Raw genomic sequence first — 18,694 nt, 5'->3', positions numbered from 1 at the left:
GCCTTAATTAGTAAAGCTTTAATAGTCGTTCTAAGCATTGCAACTGTTTGCCAACTTTCTCTTTTCGTTGTTCTAATGTATATATATATATATATATATGTAAAACTCCACTCTCTCTGTTTTCTTACAATCTTCTGCTCTTTGTGGCTTTTCGTAGTTGTTCTTTTTTCTTCATGCTGTGGCGCTCACCAGCGGCGTGTCCGAAGCGTCAGGAATGATATGGCGAACGGCTCGTTTGCTGTTCGGTGGTGGTGGCACCCTAGGCGGCGTCAAAAAAGTAGGTGCAGTTAAGTTGCACTACAGCAATTGGGTGCTTAGCGACCCCACGAGGGCACTCATCAGCTCCCTTCATCACCCGCTCGTCACAGAGTACTTGATACGGCTCAACGACAAGCGTGTTGCGATCGAAAAATGGCAAGAAGATTCAGTGAGCAATTCAAACATTCCTCCACTTCTTAACAAGATTGATTCTTCGCCGTTTGACTACGTGAAGTGGAACACAACGTATCGTGACGAGGTCGATACTGCCCAAAAAGTCGCGTCTGTCCTGCTGCAGCTCGACGAGAACGTTGCGTTGCGTGACCAGCTACAGGCAAAGGCAACACGAAACGAGGGAGATGAGGAGATGCTTGAGCTGGTGAAAGAGGACGTGGCTTCTTTCACAGAGCAGCTGCGTGCGCTGGATGGAGACGTGAACGCGTTGATGGAGCGGCGTATTGGATCGGATGACATGGTTGGCTCGTCCACCAACGTCTGGAATATCAATGTTGAGGGCAAGGCCGGGGGTGAAGAGGCGAGTCTCTTCGCTGCGGAACTGGCAGAGGTGCTCCGCGCCTATGCAGTGGAGTGCCGTCAGTGGCAGATTCGCCCGGTGGAAAAGGGGGACGGCAGCGAGGCCCCTCTCACGAACGAGTTTCAGGTATGCGGCGATAAAGTGTACCGCAACTTTCGCCACGAAATCGGAATTCACAAAGTTCAGCGCGTGCCCGTCACCGACGCTGCCGGCAAGATGCAAACTTCCACTGCGGTGTTCACCATGATGCCGGTGTTGGATCCTGTATCGGTCAACGTGCTCGAGGGCGACTGCAAGATCGACTTTGTTCGCGGGTCTGGTCCTGGCGGACAAGGGATGCAAAGCAGTTCAAACTGTGTTGTCCTGACTCACAAGCCGTCTGGCATTTCAGTCAAGTGCCACCAGTCGCGCTCAGCGCTCGGAAACAAGGAGCTGGCCCTGCAGATGGTTGCTCAACAGATACTGGCGCAGAAGGTCAAGGAGCAAAACAGTTCAGTGCACGAGGCATGGCGAAACCAGTGGAGTAGTGGGGAGCGTTCTGACAAGATGAGAACGTACAACTACCCACAAAATCGCGTGACAGACCATCGCATCGGCAAAGACTTTCCGTTGTCTTCGTTTATGAATCACGGGAAAGGGTTGGAAGGCCTCCACGATGAACTCAACGCCATCAGTGACCATGAGCAGATGAACAGCGTGCTCCTCAAACACATCCAAGGCGAATTTGGAAGCGCTGTCTAAGTATTTCACAGACAGAAAACAATATCACAATTGTTGGAAAACAGACAAGACATCACACACACAAAAAAGAGAAAAACGCAACGGCTCGCCGTCAAACAAAGAGGTCATGATGGGACATGGCCAATTGTGGCATAGATTTGCTCGAGCTCAAAACTGCATGCATCCACCACGCGCAATATACGCACAGTCGTAAAGCCTTTAATTTGACAAATCAAAACGAGAAGCATCTTCAATAAGTGGAGAAGAGTTGCACTTCACAGACTTCGACCTTTCCAGTGAAGGGCTTGTGGCGTTCGCGTACTGCGGCTCAGGTAAACAAATCTCTTCTTCTTTGCGCCTCTGCTTTTGAGCGTTTCCGTCGTGCTGTCAGTACAGATTTTTGCTCGTGTCTTTTCTTTTCTACGTCTTACTGCTCGTCAAGCACCCATACACAAATACAAGGGCTTGTTTTCCGCACCAATCAAGGTAGCTCCCCTTATTTCGGCGTCTGGATCGCAGATCCTCGACGCAGTGGCGCTTTTTGATCTACGCTACATTACGGTTGTCATGCAAGCGGAAGCGAAAGCTGACGCCTCGCAGCAAAAGGTGGTGAGGGAGAACGACGGTGATTCGAAGCCTACACCGAAAGCAGAATCGTTTTATGAGCGGTGTCTGCGCAGATGGATAGGAGTACTCGACCACCTCACCAGCTCTTTCTTGGGCGGACCACGATGCATTAAATTCGCGCAGGTCGTCAACCTCCAGAAATGCACCACCATTTTTATGTGCGTCGCCATGATGCTCAAGTCCAAGAATTTTGCGTCCACTGCCACCACCTACACAGCCCTGCACGGCAGCTACGGACTTTGCTGGTTTTTGAAGCACCTCGTTCTCCCCGATCCACGCTGGGAGTCGAAGATGACTGTCGCCAGCGCCATCAGCGTCTTCGCGTTCGTGCTGGGGCCGTATTGGATTGTCGCGTACAACGCCATCATGGGCGGTGCTGAGCGCACCAACATGGAGCTCTGTGCTGCCACCGTCGTCTACGCGGTCGGGCTAGCGCTAATGTTCGGCGCTGACATCCAAAAAAATGCTGTTCTCAAAGAGCGAAAGGGACTGATCACCGATGGCTTTTTTGCTCGCACGAGAAACCCTAACTACCTTGGAGAGGTGATGATCTATGGCTCGTTTGCTTACGTTTCGGCATCTAGCAGCTCATGGGTTATCGTAGGGAGTGTATGGACCTTGGTTTTTCTGCCGTGGATGCTGCGAAAAGACCAGCGGATGAGCCGCTACCCCGGATGGAAGACGTACGTGGCAAAAAGCTGTTTGTTTTTCCCGCGGCTCCTGTGATGTCCATAGTTGGAAAGCTGGCGGTATTTGCTTGCCAATTGTAATGTAGTCTTCTACCGCGTTACTCGTTTTCCCTTTTTTGTCGCGTTTCGCTGTGTTTATTTAGCGGTACGAGCGACGTCGGTTTATTTTTTACTTTTATTTATTTATCTGGTTCGCCGGTCGACTGAGAAACTAACGTTACAGTTATCCTTACGAAAAGCAAACGAATAGCCCAGTAAAAGTGCGGCGCTTAATCTTTCTTCTCATACATGAATGTAAAAAACGAAGAATCTGCGAGCACTAGAAATAGGGCTGCTAGCGGGTCGAGATAATAGTAGCCTCATTTGTGCATCGCGCCTCTTTGCCGAAACGGAGAAGCAGATGAGAGAAACAGAAGAATAAGCGAAAACACCTTAAGAATCTACTCGGTATCGCAACTTCCATTTTCTCCTTTTCTTTGATGTCTCGTGTAAAATCCTTTTTTTCTCCCTGTCCTTCGACTGTTTGCACTTTCTCGCCCACTTTACCTTCCTATTCCATGAAGAGAAATTTGTTCGTATGAACGGATTAAACAAACAAGAAACCTCTTGAGAAAAAGAAAGAAAACAGTGTTTTCTCTTCTGCGGTTTCGTTGTAACGTCTCTGCATCTTCTATCATTTGTGAAAGCCACTCAGCTCTCAGAGTAATTCCTCGCCTCCAAATGTCTTCCACCACCACCACTGTCCACCGCAACCGGAGGCCGTATCCGCCGCCGGATACCTCGAAGCACTACACTGAAGTCCCGCCTCGCACCGTGAAGCAGCACGGCGCCTTGTACAAGATGATCAAGCGCCTTGAACCCGAGATCGCCTTTGGAGAGTTGGAGCCGGCGGAGAAAGTTTTCGTGACAGTGGCCGGCCTTCTTATCTTGACGCTTGCCCTTTGGGGACCAATATACCTTGTGCGTTATGCGATGTCATGAGTTTTTCTGTTGGTAGACTGACTTTCAATTTCCTTTACGTTGTCTTCTTTTTTTTTTGCCTTTGTTTTATATCTATCTCTTATCTACCGCACCGTTTCTTCTTTTGCGTTTCTCTTGTTCCATGCGTGAGGTTTTATCGTGACGCGCAAACAACTACATTTTATTTACTCGTCTGTTTTCCCTCCGCACCTACTGCAAACATGACGGAGGTTACGGAGGAGCGGAGAGGCTGATTTATGTGCCGTAGCGAAATTGTCAGAGTACTAGAAGCCATCGATCTTTGTCAAGACTTTTTTTGACAAACTAGAGTGTCACGGTTGTATCGGATCCAAGAAAGTGAGCTTTCGTTTGCTTCTCTCTCTTTTTCTGTGTTTTGTGAGCACCCCAATCACGATGAATTTGAGGCTACTCAGACTCACGTCAAACCGGTTGTGTGTTTTTTTATATATACAAGTTGTAGTTACAGCACAAGTGTTGTATTAGCCGTTTTTTCTATTAATTCCGTCATGTATCAGACGCAACACGTTCCCGCTTCTCGAGTTGCGCAAAACAACATGTCTTTTTTTTTCGATCTGCTGTCTTTTGATGCTGTCCCGCGCTGCGGTTATGGCTGAGTGGACTGAAGTGCTTGCACTTTTGAATGAAGTATCTCGAGCATGACTTGTTGCGCGATGTGTACCGCGGCAAAGAGCAGCTCCTCTGATACAGCCTCTTCGTTGACAAGATGAATCTTGATCTTCTGTCGTTCGATGTGCTTTGCTTACGATGTGTTAATGGACATAAAAACGAAATACATCTCAGTTATTTTCCCCCACTTTTCACCTCTTGTCTTGTCTTCTTTTCTATTACAAACTCTTTTTTTCTTGTCCCAAAAGAAAGAGTAGTGATCCAAGCTACTTCTCACAACAAATATTATTCCAATTGAACCCAATCTTTCTCTTTTGTACATCTTTTTCTTCTTGCTCATTTCCACTTTTCGTTTGGATACCGCACGATTCGTCCCTTGCACCTGCATTCTACTCTCCTGTACGTACTGCTCTTCTTGTCACCAAGAGCTAGCGCCAATTAAACGCTTCAGCAATCGCGGATGTGCGTTGTGGAAAAGTGACTTCTCTTTTACTAAATCGAGCTTTCGTTCTTGAAACCATAAAAAAGAAAAAGCAGCAACAAAACTATATTCACTCTATATAAAAGAGAGAAAGGCACAACCCCATCTTCAATGACAATATCACTCCGCTAAACAACAGAAAAGAGAAAAAGAAACACTTCACAAGCACAACTACGTGTTTATTTACGTTAGTCAAACAACTTTTGGGAGAGCAAAGATACTTCGACGAGTTCCCGTGGAAATTTTGCGTATTACTGCCGGTCCTTCGCTTGTAAAAGCAGTGGTGCTCACGTTTCAGTTTCTCCTTTTCTTTTTCAAAAACTACTCTGCTCTGTTTTCATCATTTTTTTCCCTTTTAGTCGGTCTTTCGTTTCCCTTTTTCCCTCTAAACTAACTGATTTGGCTTCGTTTACTGTAGAGGTTAGCACGTGTGTGCGTTGTCTTAGAGGAAGAGCTGCCTATTTCCCTGAAAGGCACATATTGACAAAGAGGAACGCTTCACACGACCCTATACATACACACACATATATATCAATAGTGCCTTTCACAGCATTTCTACCTTAGTTCCCTTTTCTCAGAGTTCTTCTATTTTTCTTTTCTGTTACTGATTTGTTTTCTTCCACAAAAGTTGTTTGATAGTTTCGTCTCTTCTCTTCGCCTTCCACTTTTCATTTTGTTTTCGCTTTCAGAATCGTAAATTGAAATTGTCTCTCAATGTCCACGTCTTACCCTTTCCTCACTCTTGGTGACGTATACGATTACCTGCCCAATTTTAATCCTGATTATGAATTGCAGGTTGGGGATTGGGTCGTAATTCAACCGTGGCGCATCTCAACTCTTCTGGACCCCCTCATCGCCGTCTGGGAGCAGAAATCGGTGGCGCAAGGCGTGACAGCGCCTGGGAGTCCTTGCGGGCCTGCGCCGCAGTACACGTTGGACCAACTCTTGCCAGAGCCCTTGAATCTTCGACGGCGAGCTCTGTCGTGGAATGGCGAGGGGTCGCGCCTGACCCATTCGCGGTTCCCACGATTGGCGCGGCTGTCGATGGCACGCGGGCATTTTTGCCAACGGAAGCGTAGACACGTCCTGGAACTGACCGGGAGGAAGGATAGCGAGGCCGGCTGTGAACACATGGAGGCGGAGAGCGATAATTTGTACTTTCACATGCGTCTTGGTCTTCTTACGCCGTCCCGCCCTTACATCTTCGGTGGGCTGGACATCGTCGAGGTGCTCGCGTGTCCGTCCGAGGAGGACAACGCGGGGGAGAACGGGGCGAGCGAGACCACCTCTGACGCGCCGCGTACAGCGGCCCCCTCAACAATGTATCTGAATCTACTCACCGGAGAGACTTTAACGCGCGAGGAGGCCGTGAGCCGCGTCTCTAACGCGCTGGCGTACGCCTCTGCCACCCCTACGTGGTCCTCCCCCATTGAAGAGGCGGCTGAGAAGGAGTGGCAGCAGTGGGTAGCTCGAAGAGTGTTCAAACTGTCCCTACCGCAACCCTGTAGCTAAGTCTAGCAGTGAAGGTGCTTTTTCGGCTACAGGCGTGCTTATATGCGTATGCCTAACTCTGTGCGCTTTTCTCTTGGTATTTTTGCTTCTTTTCTGTTTTTGACACGAAAGAGCGGTGCGAGGAATCGAAGAATACCATCGCTCGTGCTGTTGTTATTATACCTGTGTGTGTGCTAGTGTGACCACTAGAATTCTTCCTTTTATTCTATTGCAGAGTTCTTTTTTCCCCATCTTTTTCATCTTTGAGCTTCCGCGTTACATCGGAGTTGCAGCAAGCGACCAAGCAAACAACTTCTGTGCGCCAGTATATATATTTTGCCCTCCTCTCTCTCCCTCTCTCCCTCTCTCCCTCTCCCCCTTTCCCCTTTCCTTTTTCTTTATTTCTACTCTTTCTTTTGTTACTTCTATTTTCGTTTTTGTTCTTGATTTTTACCTGTATCCTTATATCTCTTCTTTGATGTGTTTGTGGTGTGAGTAGGAAACACTTCTTCCCAAACACGTTGCTTTGTATATCATCTTGCTTTCTTCTTCGCTGAGCACGCGCGCCACCAGCTCTCCTCCAGAAAGTATGCATTCAGCGGTGACGCGCTGCTCTCACGTCAAGTGTTTCCTGTGGGAGGGGCATCTTGCTCTGCAGTGCTACGCACCTTTTTCTTGAGATGAAACTCACCGTGGGCCGTTGTCTCTAACCAAGTTTTCATTGTGATGATTTGCGTATCTCCTCCACCCCCTTTTTTCCCGATTAGTTCTTTTTCTTTTGCGTCTCTTTTTTGTATGTTTCTCACTGCATAGGTCGACGCCACACTTCAATTCATTTTATACAGCGACTTCTTTGTATCTGAAACGCGTAATACCTTTTCTGAGCTGTTGTTCTCAATGTGCTCTGAACTTTAGGTTTTAACTATTGCTCTCCGACTTACCCTTTGTAGCGCGACGCGACGACACTGCTGCGGTGCGTTGAACCGCATTCATTCAAATTTGTAACGAAGGACGCGACGTAAAACAAACGAGACCTACAACCGGGAGCACCTCGGGAGCCGTATTCCTTTTTTCTCCTTTTCTTTCACTCGTCAATGGATGCGAGAACATTGAAACGGGTAAAGGAAGAGCATCTCACAGAGTTAAAGCCGAGAACAAGAAGAAAAAGGGCTCTTCTCTCGACTTTTACGTGCATTGCGGCTTCAGTGGTCGAAAAGAGGGAGGCTACTGCACCGGAACTGCGTTTTTGCTTCCTTTCGCCGGATGCCCTTGCGTGTCTCTGGAAAGAATCGCCAAACGGAAATAATGATTCAAAAAGTGCCTTCTCCTCACTACACGATGGATTTTACACGTCAACGTTCCGTCATATATGTATGTGTTTGTGTAGGTGTGCGCGAAGGGTGAACAGAGATTAATGGATCATTCACAGGCGAGCAATACAGACATGAAAAGTTAAAGGGCTGACGAAACGTTGCAGCAGCACCCTTTTTTGCTTGTTGGCGTTTCTTCTTTTTCACACTTCTCTCCCCCTTCATCACAAAGGCAGCAGGAAGCACCTGTGAAATGCAGATATCATTTTGATCATTCAGCCTCGTTCTCTTTTCTATACAGATTACAGAGTTCAACCTCTTTTGTTTATATATATAACAGCAGAACACAAAAGATATGTGACCAACGCAGTGGAGCTTGCTTTTCAACGCCATCAAATAGCTGACCGACGGTGGTATGTGAGTTCCTGTGTCGCCATTTCAGGCTGTCAAATGCACAATTGGTTGTCGAGTTGCCGGGGTTTTTTTTTTCTTGCTCTTTTAGTTTTGACTGGTTAATATTACTCCCTAATAGCGGTCTTGATTTTTATTCCACAAAACTAAACGAAATAGTTTTCCCTTTGTCTCTTTAAGTAGATTATAGTGTTCCTTTGTTGCCTTTCTCTTCTTTTCGTTGTATGCGCTAGCAGTACCAAGACGTTCATTGAAAAGATACGCGCCTTTTTTTCCTTTGGCTCTGAAGAGCTCCTCCTCGTTTTCTGGCGCATCATTAGTAGCAGACTGTCGTACGATCGGCAAACGCCGCAGGGCACATTTTCATGGGTCCTCATTTAATATCACCTGCATTGGTTTGCTTGTCGATATTTCATCGATGCACATTTCTTTCTTGAAGGTGTCGTAACTCATACGCCTCTTTTGATTTGAGAGAAAAAGAGCTATAGTTAAATGTAATACTCCTTTCTTGTTTGAAAATGCGCTTTTTATAATTCTAATACGCGTATTTTGTTTTCACTGTTCGATTTTCACTTCTCCGTTTTCCTTTTTTACTTTTCTCCTTCTGTTTTATTATCACGCTTACGGGTTGGTCAATCGAGATGAGGATGAAGAACCATCTTTTGAGCTTTGAGTGCAAACAGGTCTCTGCTGCGGTTCAGAAAAGCAGTCGCGCGAAGATGAGAGATCACTTCACTTTTTGGTTTCCTATTTTTTTGTAGTTTCACCTTCTATCTACCTTTTTAATTGAGTTTGGATGTGAAAGGAAGTATCTATTTTTTTTACTTAATTTGTGTGCGTGGTCCGTTCCTTTATTGCTTATTTGAGAAGACGTTTGATGGCTTTTGCGCACTAACGTGTCAGCGCTCAGCACATCGTCCAATACGTGATGCGTGCTGAAGAAATAATACAACGGGTGTGTCTATATTTATATAGTACGACTCAAGTCCACAAGGGAAGGTATTAACAAAAAGAGAGGAAAAAATGGAGAGAGGCTGCAGTTTACGAGCGACTATGGTCTCTGCCACTTTGGCGGCAACGCGCGAAGACGCACTGTGGGCAGCGTCCGCCGAGATACCGTGTCTTGAGAGAAGAAAATACGTGAATGCTTTTCTTTTCTTGTGGCACGGTGCGAAGCCTAATACTTCCTGTTGCGGAAGGGTGTTTGTTTCGTAAACAAACCTCGTTGGAACCTCTTTCACCTCGCGCGGCATAGCAACAACAACAGGAAAAGAGCCGTTGCGTATACTTTTTTCTCCACTCTCCATCGAATGATACTTTTGTTGTCATGCAGCTGATTAGCTCCGTGGGAAGGTTGTGTAACTTCCAAAGAGGAACACCTTGTTGATTCCTGTTCAACAGTGCAGATGCTTGCGAGGCAAGTAAAGCCGACACAACCCGTACACTCCTCATAAATAACCTGGTCAACGGAAGTAACTCATCGAATTCACATGCAAACACATAAACACATGTCACTAGCGCTCTACCCAAAGGAGCAATCAAAGTTCAGCGACAACACTGCTAAAGCGAAGTTTTTATTTGTGCTTTGGGCATCGAATCAATAGCCGCACGTCAAGCGCAATCATGCTAAGAAAATCTTTCAGGTATTTCTCCCGACGGCTGTCGTCTGGAGTGACGAAGAACACACTCAACCCCCTCGAGGCACTCACCCAAATTCAGCTTGGCATAACGCCGCCTCTCGCTGTGCAGCGCGGCTTTTTACTCGACCACTACGCACCGCAGCTGGAAAGTCGTGGTGTGACGGAGGCCAAGCTACTTGCCATGGATGGGCGGCTTTGCGCTCAGCTCATGAAGCAGCTTGTTTACGAGCGATACCTATCGGTCCCGTTCCGTGTGTTTAGCTTCGACATGGAGTTTACGGGCCCACCGGTGTTCACTTCAGATGGTCCAACGGAGGACATCACGGAGGTGGGTCTGTATTCGCCGCTGCTCAACGAAACGTTTTCTTGTCTGGTGCAGCCCGCGTGCGGCCGTAAGCAGGGTCCCGGGGTGGAGGAGCTGACGCACATCTCGGACGAAATGCTCGCAAAGGAAGGAATTCCGTTTGTCGAGGCGTGGGAGCGCTTTCTGAACTTTGTCCAGACGCCGCAGCCAGATGAGCTTCCCGGCTCTGAGGAGCGCATCCTGCTGCTCTCTCACGGCGGCAAGCTCGCCGATGTCTCCCTCATAAAGTGGACACTCGAGAAATTTGGGCTTGAGCTTCCTTCGTCGTTTGTCTTTGGTGACACCATCCATCTAATCCGCGACGCGCACCGTCGCCGCCCTGTCACGGTGGACAAGCACCCGCCTTCGTGGAAGCTAGGAGATTTGGTGCAGTGGCTCCACATACCCCCGACGCTGCCGGCGCATCGCGCTGGCAACGACGCGTGCATGACGTGGGACGCCCTCTACCACACGCTGCTGCGCTACGGCGACGATGAGATGACGCCGCGCGAGCAGCTTATCCCGCGCTTCTTCGACGAGGAGGCAAAACGGCGGATGCGAGAGTCAATTTATCGTCACAAGCAGGAGACGGATCCGTTGATGGGAGATGACACTTTTCTTTTAGCAGACGCTGCGATGGACGCTTCGCCGACGACTACTGTTGCCGCGGGGGAGGCGGGTGAAGCGGGTGAGAGAGGGGAGGAGCAGGCGGCGCTGGGTCACGGTCGGGGTGAGAAGGTCAAGAACCCCGCCACACCTGATTTAATGGACCTTGATTTTGACGACATCTTCAAAGAACAGAACGCTGTGAAAAGTGGCAGCGCTGCCGCCATCGAGGAGTTCAAGTTGGATGACGACGTGCTCGCTACGGAAAGGACCACAGTTAAGTATGAAAGCCAGGATGATGCGCTTGAAGAAGATTCATTTTTTGAGGCAGAAGAGTATTCCACCCAGTCGCAGCGAGGGACACGAAGAAAACAACCGAAGAGGAGCCTCAAAAGCAAGACAGCCAACAGTTCGAACGAGACAAAAGACAGCAGCACCGACGAAGTCTTTCTTGTTTGAGAGGTGAAAGGAAGGAAGAAAAACCTTTCAGTCTCTGAGGCACCACTTCCAACCTTTTGAATATTTTTTTTTTGCGTGTTGAAGCTTTTGTCAGGCCTGCTGCTACATTTTTTTTTTTTAAGGGAAGCTGTCGCGCCGTAAACTTCGCTAGGCGCCAGAGCTTTACACGGTTAAGTTTATTTCCCATTCCCACAGAATCCATTTTCAGCAACAAATTTTTTTATCTGAACGTCACCCACAGCAGCACTCTCGCATCTTTGAAAGTTGAAAATCGACGTAGCAGCATGTTTTCTTTCTGCGTCAAGTAAAGGTCTCATTAGGAAAGAAGAAGAAAGGTCTTTTTTTCTCGCTGACTCTCAAGCAGTCATTTCAAAAGAAAAAAAGAACCTTTTAAAATGCAGCAACTCATTTAATGCGTCTTTTTTCGCTCTCTTTTCTTCTTTTTTTTTTTCGAAGCAATCATTATTCGCCGCTGCATCACTTCCCTTGAGAGAACTTCCACAAGAAAGAAAAAAAATATACTGAGCCTCCTTCAGTTGTGTTCCGCGGCATATTCGTTTCGACACCAGAAAGGTACGCGTACAGGCAGACACACATTTGCAGCCTGTAACAATGTCTTTTAGAGAACTGCGCTCCTTCTCGGAGACGATGCGGCTGCTCGGCTACCCTCGTCTTATCAGCATGGAATCCTTTCGTGAGCCGAATGTGGAGCTGGTTGCCGACTGCCTCTACTGGCTGATCAACCGCTATGAGCCTTCCGCAGAGGTGACCTTTAACATTGAGCGCGAGCAGAACCGCGTGACATTTTTCAAACAGGTGTGCGAGGTAGCCCTCGCCAAAGGCCGAATCAAGCTGAACGTCAAGAAGCTCTACCAGGCGGACGGGCACGCCGTGCAGGAGATGCTGAAGCTGGCAAACGTACTCAAAAAGGCGATGAAAGCTACCGACGCTGACGAGCCGGACTTCACCTCTCTGCAGCAAATGGCGGCGCAGAAAAACGTGAGTGATGCCAAGGCGGTGCAGCAGCTGTGCAGTGAGTTGACCACCGATGGCAGCAGTCTCTTCTTTCTCGTGGAGGGAGAGCTGAACTCCCGCGCCGACCGGCAGCGCATTCTGTCGCGCGCGACAGAGGTCGGCGAGTTTGAGCGGCGCCTGCGGGAGTTGCTGTCGAACGTCACACAGCAGGTCGAGCAGTATCAGCAGAGCATTGTCAATCTCAACGCCGACGAGGGTAACCTCGAGCAGAAGATCGAGAACAAGAAAACCCAGTTTGAGCGCGCCCAAAAACAGTACCGGAGCGCCATGGCGACGAACCCGGCATTTTTGAAGGAGTACGAGAACCACGAGAAGAAGCTGCAGGCCCACTTCGTAAGCTACCTGGAGCAGTACCGTAATTTAGAGTTCTTGGAGAATCAGGTGGCCAAGTTTAACGCCAAAGAGGATACACTGCTGGAGGAGCAGGAGACAAAGCTGAAGGTAATGCGGGAGCGGCTGCGCAAGGAGGAGTTGAAGAACATTCGAGGCGATGGTGCGAATGCGCCGTCGCAGCACCGCCCCAGCGGCCGGCGCGGGGGCGGTGGTGTTGTGCCGATGATGAGCGACGACGACGAGGACGCCTCCGGCCCGCGCGGCCGCGGTGGCGCGCGCATCCGCAACGCGGCGGAGGAGGGCAGCAGCGTCGATGACTCGACCTCATCTGGGGAGGAGACCACAGACAGCGACGGTGGCAGGCCGCCAGCGCGGCAGCACGCCCAGCAACAGCAGCGGCCGCAAAATGCACTGGGGCGTAGTCGCGCTGCGGGCTCTGGTAACGCGGGAAGCAGTGACGACAACAACGATGAGGAGTCTCTTGTCAATCAAATGCGTCGGCCGCGCGTGGCGGGTGGGAATCGGCCGCCGGCTGCGGGAGGAGAGCGGCCGCGGCCGCAGGCACAGGGTGCCAAGGCCGATGATGATACGGATGGTGCGGATGACTCCGACACCGATGACAGCGAGCTGACTTCCTCCACCAGCAGCGGCGAGTTTAGCTCTGACGACTCCAGCGATTACAGCGGCTCCGACGACAGCGACATCTAACAAAAGTGGTGTCTGCGGGGAATGAGGACGACAGTCGCACGATAGAAAAAAGCCCTCCACCTGTGGTAACGTCAGTTGCGCAATTCTTTTTTGTTATTGGCGCAACCGCGAGCTTCTGCTTTCCTGAACTAACGATTTCCCACACCCAGTTTTGTATTTTCTTCTTCTAGAATTTGCGTGCGTCTTTCTTCCATGTGCACTGACACACACGCACACATATGCGCCTGAGCGGTCGAGCGCATCAGCGGCGATGCTTATTGAAGCGCGTAAATCTTTCAAATTTCCGCCGTGAAACAAAGAATCCTCCTCTGTTACCGCGAAGCTCACATTGCAGGACTGGGGAGAAAAGTCCTTCGCGCTTTTTCCCCTTCTTTTTGATCTCTTTTGAAAGACCGGAAACAGCTCAATTGTTGAGGCACATGATAAGAGAGCCCTGCTTCTACGATGCTTGTGGTTTCAGAGCTGATGGACTCTGATGTGCCCGTATTGATCAGGCATTATGTTCTCTTCAAGATGTTGTGATGATGTGTACTTTCTTGCCTCAAGAAAAAGAGAAAAGTTCAATGCGTAGAGGTGAAGGCGTCGGCGTTTGTTGTTTAATGTTCTATAGTACCCGCCGACCTCTTCTTGTTTCTTATTTCTTTGTTTGATCTCAGACAAGGCCCTACGACTTTCCTGTGTCTTGATGCTCCGCACCATCAGCAACATCAACAACAACGAGAGGCATAAAAGGAAAATGTGATGGCCGCATTTTCGTGTCTTTCTGTCCGTGGTTTACCACACAGCCACGTTTCTTTGACGGCCATGGAGGGTCTGCCTCGTACCGATGTGTCCTTGTCGTCCCTTTCTCGCTCGTTAATCCCTTGTTGTGGCGTACTGTTTTCTTTGCAGATGGTATCTTCTGCGTGTCCATAAAGGAATCCACCAACGTAGGCCCTTTGGAACCAAATACACGTCTTTTCGACAGGCACTTCTGTTCGCATGGCTTCTTCTTCATCCATATCTTTTGCTTTGCTCCCGGCCCTTCTTTCTTCTTCTTTCTTTGTCTACAACCAACGAAACGCCGCACTCATCTCGTTGCCGACGTGTTCGCTCTTACTGTGTGGAACATAAATATATATATTTTTTCGTTTAAACCCCTCTTCACATCGATTTACATGCAGATTTTTGAACCTGTAACTGGAACAGAGATAAAGCGTCGCTTTCCATCTCCTTTTCTTCACTAAGAAGCAAGAAGCCTTGATAGTGTCAGGTGACTTCCGGTAATTCTCCTTGAGCGTGTTCACTCATCCTCTACGCGACTTTCAAAAATGCAGCAGGCACCCTCGGACTGCGTTGCGACCTTCAAGCTGATCCTTGTCGGCGACGGTGGCACGGGTAAGACGACCTTCGTGAAGCGCCACTTGACCGGTGAGTTTGAAAAGCGCTACGTCGCCACCGTCGGCGTGGACGTGCACCCGCTGACTTTCTTCACCAACCGTGGCAAGATCTGCTTCAACTGCTGGGATACCGCCGGTCAGGAGAAGTTTGGTGGTTTGCGCGATGGCTACTACGTTGAAGGCCAGTGCGCCATCATCATGTTCGATGTGACCAGCCGTAACACCTACAAGAACGTCCCCAACTGGTACCGCGATATCACGCGCGTATGCGACAACATCCCGATCGTGCTGGTAGGAAACAAGGTAGACTGCGCTGACCGCCAGGTCAAGGCGAAGATGATCACCTTCCACCGCAAGAAGGGTCTCCAGTACTACGACATCTCTGCCAAGTCGAACTACAACTTCGAGAAGCCGTTCGTGTGGCTCGCGAAGAAGCTCGCCAACGATCCGGACCTGACGCTGGTGGAGATGCCGGTGACGGAGGCGCCAGAGATTGCCATGACGGCCGAGCAGATGGCCCAGCTGGAGGCTGGTCAGGCCCTCATTGAGAGCGCGCCACTGCCGATGGGCGATGACGACTAACACTTTTCTTCTCCAAAGAAAAGCTTCTTCTCGTGTTGAGAAAAAGAAAGGTAAACCGTAAGAAGGGGATGCGATATCTCCTGATTTAATTTGAAGTATTATTTAAAAAGGCCGTTTTTTTCATGTTTTCGTTCTTTTGTTTTGGTATTAAAGAGGACTTATACTGGTGATGGCGTGTGTGTATTTGTGCAGGTATGCGTGCGGGCAATTTGTGTTTCATAGAGAAGAAACGTTTCTTTTTTCTTTTGTTTCCACTTTTCGCTTCAGTGCCGTCCTCTTTTCTCTTCGCTTTTTGTCGTGCCGAGCGGAGGGGGGGGGGGAAGAAAACGGAACGTTGTGAGCCTAGTGTCTTTATTTAGAGCGCCTGTCCGTCTTTAAGCCCGGTTGCCAGATACTGAGAGGAAAGGGAAAAGCGATGTGCTCGTGGAAGAAGGTTTTTATATTTCTTTCAAGGCCCAGTGCAGAGATAAAAGCTGCGTTTGAAACGTTCATACACGCATCACGTGCCCACGCAATCACCCGCAATCACGAGTGGAGAGCAGAAAATGCTAGAAAAAACACACGACGGTAACCACATATATGTAGCGCCCCTCAAAAGGAAAGCGGCCATCAGCGGGTTGTAACCTTCCGATGGGTGACAATATAACGCGTTAAAAGAATGCCGTTAGCGCCGACGGAGCTCGAGGCTTTGCGGTGTTATTCGGATTAAAGAAAAACACACACGCGAGAACGGGACGTCTTTTTCAGCGAACCGCCGCAAAAAGAATATTTTTCCTCTTGGCGTTTGCCGTTCTCGTTGTGCCTTACTACGAGTTGGCTACAGGTCGTGTTATCTTCCAATGAGACGAGAGCGGGGCAAAAGAAAAAGGAAGGGCAATGATTCCCCGCTTTCTCACAGCCGCCTCGAACGCTGCAACTAAAAAAACAGATCGTTGCCACCTGCCTTTTCTCTTTGGCACTACGGGATAAATAACTCACCTCTATGCTCTCCCTTTTTTTTGGTCTCCTTTCTTCGATTGCCATTCCAATGCCTCCAGCGGATTGGATCACCCATTTGGTGGTGCAGTTTATTTGAGGATGATGAAGCGGTGAGCACATCGTAGTCAACTCAGAACTAGCAGTAACCGCAAAAGACAAAAAACGCACAGTCGCATTTTCAAGTATAGTGCACGACAGGCACATCGCGACTCCCATAAATACATCAACATAGACGACTGACAGCATAGAAAGGAAGAAAGCAAATAACGCAACGTAATAATCACGGTGGCTTTCTTCATTTTTCTCGTTTACAGTAATGCCGAGTGCAGTCGAAACGCGCGATGCGTGCCCGATTGTGCGCACACACCAGCGCTTTCTACTGCGTTCGCTTGAATTCACACAGCAGTATGCTCCGATGTACCGCTGCCGCCTTGAAGCGCAGTACACACCAGCAATTCGAGCTATTCAGCACATCGTCACGCAGCACGCAGCCAACGGCGTGAGTAGTGCCGGATTGCTGGATCCGCGGCGTGTGCTGGAGCTGCAGCCTGGCGTTCCGGCTATTTGCGTCGGTGTAGTCTACAAGAACATGAAAATGCTGCCTCGGTTTCTGGATGAGTATCAGCGCGAGCTGGTGCGTATCGACGCCGGCGACGAGGACAACGACGACGACGGCGGAGGTGCGGTGGAGTCCGTTCCCCTAGACGCAAAAGACGCCGTTTCGGGGATGATGAACGAGGAAGGGGAGTTGAGCAACGGCGGCCAGGCCCTTGCGGCGGAGAATGAGCAATACAGTGTTTGCAACAGCGCGGACGAATTGATGCTGGAGGACAGCAGCGGTCGCGTGCTGTTGCAGGGGCTAAATCCGGAGCGCTTTTGCACGGGTGTGGTGCTCGGCATCTACGGCAATCTGCTCGCGAATGGTAGCATCGCAGTCATTCGTTACGCTTTCGCGGGTGATCTGCGCTCTTCCTACGTACCCCGATCATTGGCGCACATCACAGACAGCGCTATCGAGCCTTGCTACATTGCTTTCGTGAGCGGGCTGAGCATCAATCTCCCGCGCGACGGCAGCAGAGAGGAACACGCCGCCGTGGCGAAAGCGCGTGCCTCGTTGGAGTTGTTGGTCGATTTCCTCTGTGGAGGCACGAGCAACGCCGCGTTGCGCACAAAAGCGAAGCACGTCACCCGCTTGGTGATCGGCGGTGACAGCATTGCGCCAACGGACGAGCTCAAGCTCAAGAAAAAGGTGAAGCTGGACCCGTCCGATCACGTGCGGATGAACGACGACAAGGCGCAGGCTGGCATTGTCACCTCCGCCGCGTTGATGCGCGAGCTCGACGTGGTGCTAGAGCGCGTGGTGAGCTCGGTCGAGGTGGAGATGATGCCGGGAGACAACGACATGTCGGATGCTTTTCAGCCGCAGCAGCCCTTGCACCCAGTGCTGCTTCCGAAAGCCGCGCGGCACTCCACTCTGCGACTCGTGTCAAATCCGTTCTGTTTCACGGCGCTGCCCCCGGCCTGTGCGTGGAAGAGCGGGGCGGAAGAGGGATCGGACAAGAAAAAGCACAGGTCGGAGGTGAGTGACGGGGTGAACGTCTTCGTCACCTCTGGGCAGAACATCAACGACGTGGCGCGTGAGTCGCGCTTCCCCACCCGACTTGATACGATGAGCCTTGTGATTGAGAGTGGGTGTGCGTGCCCCACTGCCCCTAACACCCTCTTCAGCTACCCGTTTTGCAAGCGTGATCCTTTTCTGTTCGAGCGGACACCGCACTGCATGGTGGCGTGCGACCAACCGCGGTTTGAGACGCGCTTTGCCACGCTGGAGAAGATGTACGCGGAGACGCACCACAGCTACGCAGGAGCAGAAGCAGCGAAAGAGGCGGGAAAGCAGAAGACGGAGTCGGCAAACGAAGAGACCGAGACGGAAGGTGCGGGGGCTGGTGTGCGATTGATCTGCGTTCCTTCGTTTGCTCGTTCTGGTGCGCTTGTCTTGATGGACGTCAATTCGCCCACACTAGAGACGACTGCTGTGAACTTCACCGTTCCATGAAAGAGTGAGTGAGCGAGAGAAAACAAGAAAAGGAAAACACGACGCCACATTATTTGAATGGGTGATGACGCGTTTCAGCGTATTGGACTGGCACCTGTGCGCAGTTTGACCTTAAAAAAAAACTTCTCTCCTCTTTTTTGAATGCGTCTAAGCATTTTTGATGCCGCCAAAGAAAGTGCTTTGTTCTTATGCACTTATCATTTATATAAGGAGGATACAACTAACACACTTTTCCTTTTCTTGGAAGGACCATCTCTCAAGTGATGTCTGCAACGATGATAGTGGCAAAAGAGACAGCAAAAAAGGGTTTCGCCGCGGAGAGAAACTCAAATTCGGTCTTTGCAATGTTTTTTTTTTCTTTTATGTCTGAGGTGAGCTGCAGCGCTCCTTCATTAGGCCTTCCCTCTTACTGTTCCTTTTTTTTGTTTTTATTCTTCTCTCCTCT

The 18,694-nt window shown here is 49.7% G+C and overlaps 8 protein-coding genes across 14 annotated transcripts; all 8 read left to right on the top strand.

Moving 5' to 3' along the window:
• Positions 1 to 156: 156 nt before the first annotated feature.
• ABB37_05417 (peptide chain release factor-like protein) lies at positions 157 to 1,534 on the top strand (the record flags this gene model as incomplete). Its single annotated transcript, XM_015803422.1, has 1 exon — positions 157 to 1,534. Exon 1 carries the CDS (start codon positions 215 to 217, stop codon positions 1,532 to 1,534), a length of 1,320 nt encoding a protein of 439 aa, XP_015658064.1. The 5' UTR covers positions 157 to 214.
• A 369-nt stretch (positions 1,535 to 1,903) lies between these two features.
• On the top strand, positions 1,904 to 2,866 carry ABB37_05416 (hypothetical protein; the record flags this gene model as incomplete). Of its 3 annotated transcripts, none has more annotated exons than XM_015803421.1 (1): positions 1,904 to 2,866. In XM_015803421.1, exon 1 carries the CDS (start codon positions 2,081 to 2,083, stop codon positions 2,864 to 2,866), a length of 786 nt encoding a protein of 261 aa, XP_015658063.1. In that variant the 5' UTR covers positions 1,904 to 2,080. The 3 variants fall into 3 exon arrangements, with proteins under 3 accessions (XP_015658063.1, XP_015658062.1, XP_015658061.1); XM_015803420.1 differs by having other exon boundaries at positions 1,909 to 2,866; XM_015803419.1 differs by having other exon boundaries at positions 1,955 to 2,866.
• Positions 2,867 to 3,391: 525 nt separating this feature from the next.
• ABB37_05415 (hypothetical protein) lies at positions 3,392 to 3,810 on the top strand (the record flags this gene model as incomplete). Of its 3 annotated transcripts, none has more annotated exons than XM_015803418.1 (1): positions 3,392 to 3,810. In XM_015803418.1, exon 1 carries the CDS (start codon positions 3,550 to 3,552, stop codon positions 3,808 to 3,810), a length of 261 nt encoding a protein of 86 aa, XP_015658060.1. In that variant the 5' UTR covers positions 3,392 to 3,549. The 3 variants fall into 3 exon arrangements, with proteins under 3 accessions (XP_015658060.1, XP_015658059.1, XP_015658058.1); XM_015803417.1 differs by having other exon boundaries at positions 3,394 to 3,810; XM_015803416.1 differs by having other exon boundaries at positions 3,428 to 3,810.
• An 874-nt stretch (positions 3,811 to 4,684) lies between these two features.
• Positions 4,685 to 6,430, top strand: ABB37_05414 (hypothetical protein; the record flags this gene model as incomplete). 2 transcript variants are annotated; one of them, XM_015803415.1, is made up of 1 exon in its annotated part: positions 4,685 to 6,430. In XM_015803415.1, the coding sequence occupies exon 1, from the start codon at positions 5,633 to 5,635 to the stop codon at positions 6,428 to 6,430; it is 798 nt and encodes a 265-aa protein (XP_015658057.1). In that variant the 5' UTR covers positions 4,685 to 5,632. The 2 variants fall into 2 exon arrangements, with proteins under 2 accessions (XP_015658057.1, XP_015658056.1); XM_015803414.1 differs by having other exon boundaries at positions 5,277 to 6,430.
• A 477-nt stretch (positions 6,431 to 6,907) lies between these two features.
• ABB37_05413 (putative mitochondrial hypothetical protein) lies at positions 6,908 to 11,178 on the top strand (the record flags this gene model as incomplete). 2 transcript variants are annotated; one of them, XM_015803413.1, is made up of 1 exon in its annotated part: positions 6,908 to 11,178. In XM_015803413.1, the coding sequence occupies exon 1, from the start codon at positions 9,754 to 9,756 to the stop codon at positions 11,176 to 11,178; it is 1,425 nt and encodes a 474-aa protein (XP_015658055.1). In that variant the 5' UTR covers positions 6,908 to 9,753. The 2 variants fall into 2 exon arrangements, with proteins under 2 accessions (XP_015658055.1, XP_015658054.1); XM_015803412.1 differs by having other exon boundaries at positions 9,463 to 11,178.
• Positions 11,179 to 11,633: 455 nt separating this feature from the next.
• ABB37_05412 (hypothetical protein) lies at positions 11,634 to 13,254 on the top strand (the record flags this gene model as incomplete). The annotated part of the gene is made up of 1 exon (XM_015803411.1): positions 11,634 to 13,254. Exon 1 carries the CDS (start codon positions 11,791 to 11,793, stop codon positions 13,252 to 13,254), a length of 1,464 nt encoding a protein of 487 aa, XP_015658053.1. The 5' UTR covers positions 11,634 to 11,790.
• A 1,162-nt stretch (positions 13,255 to 14,416) lies between these two features.
• Positions 14,417 to 15,215, top strand: ABB37_05411 (putative mitochondrial Gtp-binding protein; the record flags this gene model as incomplete). The annotated part of the gene is made up of 1 exon (XM_015803410.1): positions 14,417 to 15,215. The coding sequence occupies exon 1, from the start codon at positions 14,565 to 14,567 to the stop codon at positions 15,213 to 15,215; it is 651 nt and encodes a 216-aa protein (XP_015658052.1). The 5' UTR covers positions 14,417 to 14,564.
• A 1,036-nt stretch (positions 15,216 to 16,251) lies between these two features.
• ABB37_05410 (putative DNA polymerase delta subunit 2) lies at positions 16,252 to 18,249 on the top strand (the record flags this gene model as incomplete). Its single annotated transcript, XM_015803409.1, has 1 exon — positions 16,252 to 18,249. Exon 1 carries the CDS (start codon positions 16,510 to 16,512, stop codon positions 18,247 to 18,249), a length of 1,740 nt encoding a protein of 579 aa, XP_015658051.1. The 5' UTR covers positions 16,252 to 16,509.
• Between the last annotated feature and the right edge of the window lie 445 nt (positions 18,250 to 18,694).

Source organism: Leptomonas pyrrhocoris (assembly GCF_001293395.1).
Source record: "Leptomonas pyrrhocoris isolate H10 chromosome Unknown, whole genome shotgun sequence".
Taxonomy (NCBI): domain Eukaryota; phylum Euglenozoa; class Kinetoplastea; order Trypanosomatida; family Trypanosomatidae; genus Leptomonas; species Leptomonas pyrrhocoris.
This window is presented reverse-complemented; position numbering and strand designations above follow the sequence as displayed.